The sequence below is a fragment of the Anarrhichthys ocellatus genome, unplaced genomic scaffold (genome assembly GCF_004355925.1).
Source record: "Anarrhichthys ocellatus isolate YVR2014 unplaced genomic scaffold, GSC_Weel_1.0 scaffold16, whole genome shotgun sequence".
NCBI classification, from domain to species: domain Eukaryota; kingdom Metazoa; phylum Chordata; class Actinopteri; order Perciformes; family Anarhichadidae; genus Anarrhichthys; species Anarrhichthys ocellatus.
In genome coordinates, this window is record NW_022280046.1 from 3,177,523 (window position 1) to 3,185,474 (window position 7,952).

Here is a 7,952-nt window from a genome sequence, read left to right on the forward strand (position 1 = left end):
TTGTTGTGGCTCAAGGGGGGCCCTCTATTGGCCAGCCGCCACTGCTCAATCGCTTCTTTGAGGTGAGCTGCTGCTGCAACTGCTGCCTGTGTTGGTAAGTCAGCCAAACTACAATTAAACCCTCCATTATTACATGTATTACACCCTGGGGGTTTTACTTAACTGCTGCGCAACTGCCTTTACAACTCTTATATACTTGTGTTCCTGTTCCATTGCATTGCAGCATGTTAATGGTTTTATCACAAATGCAACAAAACAGGAAGTAAACACAGTACGCCATACATCTGTGTGAGTTTGTTTCTCCTGCTCGTGACCTATGCTCGTGAACCGCCATTTCCAGTTGTGGTGATGTCTTTACAGAAACTATACAGTCCATACAGTGCATCCACTTTCTATACAGAAAGTGGATGCAAATGATTTGCGTTATTATCCTGTTATTTTCATAAATGACCACAGGGGGCGCTGTTTAGCGAACGCTGCACAGCTCCTTGATTGGTTACCTGAGCATGAACAGCGGGCACTGTGGCCACAAGTGGTGATTACAGGACGATGGTAAATGCTGAAACATGGCGCGACAGTTCACAGAAGAGTGAAATGAAATGACTTCAACTTTAGTTTGCTAAATTGAGCTACTATTAGCTATCATTAAGGCTAGCAGCAGAGGCTAAATCCCATTGAGTAGTGCTGAATTGAGCATGTCTCTATTTTAACTTTTTATAATAATTTGAATGTGTTTTCGCTGGGACAAAGTGACTGATTGCCAGTTGAAGGCACACATACACACACAGTAGCTAAAAGCACGCCATTATTTACGGTAATTGGATGCTTTTTGCAGACCAACTAAGAGAAATGATGATGATAACGATGACTCTGAAGTCAAAGTCTTGCTCTATTTTATTACTCCATTTACATGTGAAATACGAAATAGGCACTCATTGAAACTGATCATGTCTGGATACAAGATGACCCATAAGCTTGTTTTTGCAATTACTACTTTTACAAAAGACTGGTAGTAAAAGCTTGCAATCTGTTTTCACAAGCACATCTATAATCTTCTCTAGTGTGATGAAAGCAAACACCCACTGATGCACATTATCCTCTGACACCTGACACCACCCAGCAGCTGCTCTGTTTATTTTACTCCCTTGGGTAGATATTAAGTTTAGACAGTCTGCAGCAGCAAGCAAGCTCTCTGCATCAGGTATGGTGCAAACAGCCCCGGGTGTGGGTATATTTTGCTGTTGACGAAAAATAAATAAAACTAAGCCGCATATTTAAAACCTTTCGGCAAACTAGTTCAGCAGCACATCAATTCAATTTAAATCTGAATAAATATCTTTGAGCAATAACCATGAGCCAAGAAATAAATCTTGCCCTTTCAACATGGTCAGATGAACCTTATGGCACTCTGACTTTTTTAAAGTACATGAGATCAATTACATTCTTGGTTGATGTATATTGTTGGTTGATATATATAAATATGTGTGTGTGTGTGTGTGTGTGTGTGTGTGTGTGTGTGTGTTGTAGAATGACAGTGAATGAAGCTTGAATCTCGATATCATAACTTTTTTGACCTTAAAGCCGTTCATTTCATAACGAAACACTTATTATAAAGCTATTTTCTGACAAGTCGTAATACTTTCAACCACTTACAAACTACTTATTGTAACTACTCTAATGTAATAAGAAATGTTTGATGCATGTATACACAAAGCAACAATATGAATACATTAATATAAATGACAAGAAACAGTTTTTTTTACTTCGTTATGACATTTATTGAGCAAATGCTGCTGGGAAATTGTACATGATGAGTAAAGTCATGGGATTGCAAACAGTAGCACCTCATTTATTTCTGTATTTAAATTCAAGTCCCTCCTATGCATACAAGAATGCGTGAATCTGCGCATTTACAGTTGGTTCATTTTTCAGTTGCACTCAGGTGAACATAACAGACACTGATGAAAAGCATGTTTAAGGCTAAGAGTTTCTTCAGGTTTGTTAAGCTTTAACTGGATGTACATGGTCGTGTGTGTGTGTGTGTGTGTGTGTGTGTCATATCGCTGCCCGTCTCTTTCTTCTCTGTATGTGGTGCATTTGCTGTTAGTTTCTTTTTGGCTCAGTTGATATCTTCACATGTCAAGTAAGGCTTCTTCAGTAGAGCACGTGTCTTCGTAGACTTCCCTCACCCCCTTTACTTAAACTCTGAACAACCTCTCAACTTTAATATTTCTCTCACTCTCCCATCCACAATATACAGTATATATATATATGTATTCCTTTTACATATGTACTCTTTTTACAGTGTATTTCTACCATACATACAGATGAGAGGAAAGTTCTCCCCTCTCCTGAGCTATCATGCAGAGACCCCCCGTCCCTCCCTCCCTCCCTCCAGTGAGCTCACCCGTGAACTGCAGAAAGAAAGAAAAAGAGGATAAAATGTCTTAGTCGCTAGCTCCTCCCGACGTCCGCAGCAAAGCCTGCTTAAAGCTGTCACTCAACATGCATTTTTGAAATTTGTAGCATTTACGTTTTGGCTTCTCTCTATGATTTGTGAGTGGCTATCTTTATTACATCGCTCTAGCTGTATAATTTTCTTGTTTTAAATGTTAGTTCTGGGTTGATTGCTTATCTCTGTATCCTCTCCTCCGGTCCACCTCCGCTCATTCGGCCTCTGTCACCAGCTTGATGGACTGGGTGGAGTGCTTCTCCGTCTTCTTGGTGGAGACCAGCTTCTCCTCCTTCTCCTCCTCCACCTCTTCCTTCATCGTCTCGGTCACGGTGACCGATTTGGTGACGCGCTTGGAGCCGTCTTCTCCGGTGGTGATCGTCTCCACAGTTTTGGTGATCACCACTTTCTGGCTTCCGTCTTCCTTGACGGGACTTTCGTCCACGCCGTTAGAGATCACGTCGTCTTCCTTTCCCTCGTCCTTCTTCTCCTTCTCTTCAGGGCTGCTCTTGTCTACGTCGCCATTCATGGCAACTTCTTTCTTTTCTGCACTCTTGTCGCTTGTTGGGTCGCTCTTTTTCTCTGATTTCTCTTCAGCAGCTTTAGGGGCCTCGGGTTTGGCGGTCTTTGGGGATTCAGCTTTTGGTGATTCGGGTTTTGGGGAGTCTGACTTGGGGGACTCAGTTTTTGGGGAGCTGGGTTTTGGGGATCCAGCCTTCGGTGAGCTTTCTTTGGGGGTCTCAGACTTAGGGGATGCAGGCTTAAGGGACTCAGGTCTAGGTAATTCAGATTTAGGGGACTCAGACTTAGGGGATGCAGGCTTAAGGGACTCAGGTCTAGGTAGTTCAGATTTAGGGGACTCAGACTTAGGGGATGCAGGCTTAGGGGACTCAGGTCTAGGTAATTCAGATTTAGGGGACTCAGGTTTAGGGGATTCAGATTTAGGGGACTCAGGTTTAGGGGATTCAGATTTAGGAGACTCAGGTTTAGGGGATTCAGACTTAGGGGACTCAGGTTTAGGGGATTCAGACTTAGGAGACTCAGGTTTAGGGGATTCAGACTTAGGGGACTCAGGCTTAGGGGATTCAGACTTAGGAGACTCAGGTTTAGGGGATTCAGACTTAGGGGACTCAGGCTTAGGGGATTCAGACTTAGGGGACTCAGGTTTTGGGGATTCAGACTTAGGTGATCCAGGTCTGGGGGATTCAGACTTGGGGGATTGAGGTTTTGGGGATTCAGCCTTTGGAGAATCTGGTTTTGATGCCTCGGTTTTGGCAGCTTCTTCTTTCTTGACCTCTGGCTTTGCAGCTTCTGTTTTTGGAGCTTCTGTCTTGGCTACATCTTCTTCTGCTTTCTCATCTTTTAACTTCTTCTCGTCTTTTTCGCTTTTTTTGTCTTTGTCCCCGTCCTCTTTTTCCTCTTTCTCATCACCGCTTTTGGATGCTTTGTCACTAGCTGCATCTTCATCCTGATCGCCTTCCTCCTCTTCAGCACCAGCTTCCTCTTCACCTCCGCTGCCTTCTTTGTCTCCGGCCTTCTCTTTGTCAGGAGAGGCTTTAGACTCTGGAGCTTTGGAGCACAGGACTGTCTCCTCAACTTCCTCCTCTCCCTCTTCTCCGTCTTCTTCGTCGCCTCCCTCTGCATCCTCCCCCTTTTCTCCCTCATCCTCTTCTTCCTTCTCTCCTTCATCACCCCCTTCTCCTTCCCCCTCTTCTTCCTCATCGTCACCTTTTCCATCCTCTTCTTCCTCCTTAGCAGGTTCGCTAGAGCTAACCTTGGCTTCAGTGGCGGCTACAAGTTCCTCCTCGCCCTCTTCCCCCTCAGCCTCTGCTTCCTCCCCCTCTCCTTCCTCTTCTCCATCCTCTTCCTCACCCTCATCTCCCCCTCCTCCGAGTGTGGCAGACAGCTCTTGTGCTATTTCCGCCAGGGCCTCGTCGATGTCTAACTTCTCATCCTCAACCGTTGTCTCTTCGGTGATCTCCTCCACAAACTTGTGGTGCACCTTGAGCTTGGGAGGGTCTGATTTAGGCTTAGAGATTTTGGTGGGGGTGGCCTGACGATAAGGGAAAGTGTTGAAGTGGGTCTCCTCACCCTCTAGGAGTTTCCTGAGGACAGCAAATGTCATGTATTTAGTAATCCCTTTAGGTACAGAGAAGGTTACCGTTTTTATGAAATGACTGCAAATATTATTTTGTGCTAAAGATGTCAATTGCATGTCAGATAGGCTACCTGTATGCAGCGATCTCAATGTCCAAGGCCATCTTGACATTGAGCAGGTCCTGGTACTCACGCAGGTGACGAGCCATCTCCCATTTGGTGCTCTTGAGCTCATTATCCAGCTGGTGAATTGTCTCCTGAGAAAAAAACAGAGCAGTACATGATACAAGGTTGATTAAGTACAACAAGATGACATGAAGAGCAAAGCCACATCCTCTTTTGCAGATTAATTTATGCAGCTTTGAATATCACCTTCATGGATTACCAAGATTTGTGGGAACAGCTTTAGAAAGAATTCCAAAACATTTTTTTTTACGGATTTACCTTTTAAATTAAACTGAACCTGTGTCAATTTGTCGCTCTTTTATTTGCCGTGTACATTTTGTATAAACTCTGTGGACTATGTGCACCAAACCCTGTTGCTTTAATATAATCTGACGCAACACAGTATTCATTCATGTCGAAGGCCACTCTCTCTCTCTCAAGGACAGCCTCCACTCTTTTCAATGCACCCCCACACCCACCCCAAAATCTCAGTGGTGTGATGTAAGGACTCAGCATCGACCCGTGCCTCTGACTCAGCAATACGTGAAGGGGGGGAGGAGGGAGGGGGGGAGTCTGCTGCTGCTGCTGCAGTGTCTCCCTTTAACCATTTCCTGACACTTGGGAGAGTGATTTGTAAAGGAAGTCAGCGCTCCTAACTTTGGGAGCGCAATGATGCCCCCATAGCGGTCATGACGCAGCAGAAGATGTTTCAACACAGGAAGTTAACTGTGATTTAGGACAGAAGATATGATCACTTTTGCTTTTATTAAATCAGTTTGCTGTTTTTATGTCCCTCAAATAAAAACTGCGTCACACTAAGATATACGAAAAATTAAATATCCAGTACATTAACAATCTATCCATCGCCATCATAGCAACTCAAACCCCAATTCATAATTTTTAAACACACAAAAATATTAACTTAACAACATCTCACAGCAACAATTTAAAAGTGTATTCAAACGATGTTTTCGGCTCTTTACGCACGGCTCTGGGGCTGTTTCCTACCTGCAGGCTGGACAGGTCGCTGTTGTGGCGGTCCTCGATGTCATTCAGCTGCCTCTCCAGCGATTCTCTTGTCCCGCGGATGGACTCCAACTCCACCGTCTTGGACTGCAACTGGCGGCGGTAGTCGGATATCTCATCACGGGCGGACTTGATGGCGTCCTTGTTCTGCTCCGCCGCATCGGTGAGCTTGGAGAAGCGGCACATGAACCAGTTCTCCACCTGCTGCAGGTTCTGGTTGGAGTGGCCCTCCAGCTCGCAGCGGATCTCCCGCAGAGCCTCGGTGATGTCCGTCTTCTGGAGGTCTCTCCTCTCCACGGTCACCTGAGACTCCTGGATCTGGGCGAAGAGGTCGCTCACCTCTTCCTCGTGGTTGTTGCGGATGAATGCGATCTCGTCCTGCAGCGACTGAACTTTCTTATCCAGCTCGGACTTCACCAACTCGGAGTCGCTCGTGTCCTTCTTCAGGAGGCGGATTATGGCCTCCGTCTCCTCCCGGATGCGAGCCTCCTCGTCGAAGCGGTCCCTGAGCCGCTGGATGTCCTCCTCCGTGTGGTCGGTGTCGAGCTGGATCTGCGTCTTGTCGTGGTGGATCTGCTCCAGCATGGAGCGCAGCTCCTGCAGCTCCTGGTCGTAGTGGTCGCCCAGCTGGGAGCGCGACACCTGCTTCTGCCGCAGTGCCTGGATCTCATCCTCGATCTGCTTGTTCTGCTGCTCCAGATAGTGCACCTTGTCGATGTAAACCACAAACCGGTCGTTGAGCCCCTGGAGTTGCTCTTTCTCATTGGAGCGCTTGTAGTCTCCGTTCAGCATGGAGCTTTGACTGTAATCAACGCTGTCGGCGGAGCCGTGCACCGCCGAGCTGTAAACTCGGGACACCGGCATGTTCACGTTCCTCTTGTAAGACGAGGTCATGGTGGAGCCGGGGCTTGCCCGGGACCAAGACTGGGAGCGAAAGCCGCTGGACGGGGTGCCGCTGGAGCGGCTGTAGCCGTAGCCGGTCGTTCTGGTATCCATAATTCTCCTGAAGGGGCTCCCTACCGTGTCCACCGGGTAACTCATCCGGTCAGACTATATGATGTGCGCCGGAATGAAGGAGGGGGGGATGACGGTGCAGGGGACGAAGGCTAGTTTTGTATGTGGGTGTGTGTATGAGTGTGTGTTATGTGTGTGTGCAGGTGAGGGGTGTATGGCTTGCAGAGCGAATGAGACCTCCTCTGCCTGCACCTTATATATCTGAGGCTCTGTCGCCAACAAGGCAAGTCCAAGCAGTTTTATTTCGTCCACTGGTGGAAGGGAGTGCGCGCGCACCCCCCCCCCCCCCCCCGCCAGGCTGCCTGCTGATGGTCCGGGGTCCCGTTCCGTCTGAACCACGTGGGCTGCAGGCGCTACGTGGGTGTCCGATTGAGATAGATAGATGAAAAGATAGCGAGATAGTTAGTTAGCATCATTAAGTTTATAATGAAAATTTTAAATAACGACTGATCTCATGAAAACAATCTTTGCTGAATTGGTCTCGTCGTTTCAGCACCACGGACAGCGACCAGCAAAACATCAGCCAGTTGTTTCCCTCGAAATGACAGCAGTATTTTCTTACAGCTTAATGCAGTGAACTATGAATGCATGAACTTCAACTACCTCAAGATGACTGTTTGTTTGTTTGTTTCTTGTATCAAGTCTAAGGACTGTGAAGACTTTGCCTTGTCACTGTAATTTCTCACAACCAGGAGGTTACACCAAGTGATCCAGAGAAAGTGGTGGCAGGAGTAAGCATGTTATATTAATAGATATACCTATTAATATAGTTACTCATTTGTGCTTTAACATTTAAAGTGACAAAAGACTAACGCTGGCAAGGAGAATATTATTCCAATTTCTGACTGGTAGTATAGAGATCATTTAAAACTTCAATGTTGAATGTATTTCTCTTTCATAGAACTCAGATCCATTCATTGATTCATGAATTGCATCGTTAATGTCTTGAAACTAAATTGAATTTCGTCATTTATTCATTTTGGATGAACCTCGGTGAAACAAAAACTAACAAATGTTCATCAACACTTTTAATAGAATCATTTGTACAGCCTACACGTGGATTTTCGTTTACCTGCAGGGCGTGGGACATTTACTATTCTCTTGTATGGGGGATGTACTTATCTTACATTCCCGCATAGCTTTACTGCATAGTGTTTGTACACCATACAGGCACATGCGCACACACTTTTCCTCCAGC

General features: G+C 46.0%; 1 protein-coding gene across 1 annotated transcript; it reads right to left on the reverse strand.

Annotated features, from left to right (window-relative positions):
• Positions 1-1,753: 1,753 nt before the first annotated feature.
• Positions 1,754-6,972, reverse strand: nefma (neurofilament medium chain a). The gene is made up of 3 exons (XM_031855945.1): positions 5,723-6,972; positions 4,682-4,806; positions 1,754-4,557 (listed from the first exon to the last, which is right to left on the reverse strand). Exons 1-3 carry the CDS (start codon positions 6,779-6,781, stop codon positions 2,667-2,669), a joined length of 3,075 nt encoding a protein of 1,024 aa, XP_031711805.1. The 5' UTR covers positions 6,782-6,972; the 3' UTR covers positions 1,754-2,666.
• Between the last annotated feature and the right edge of the window lie 980 nt (positions 6,973-7,952).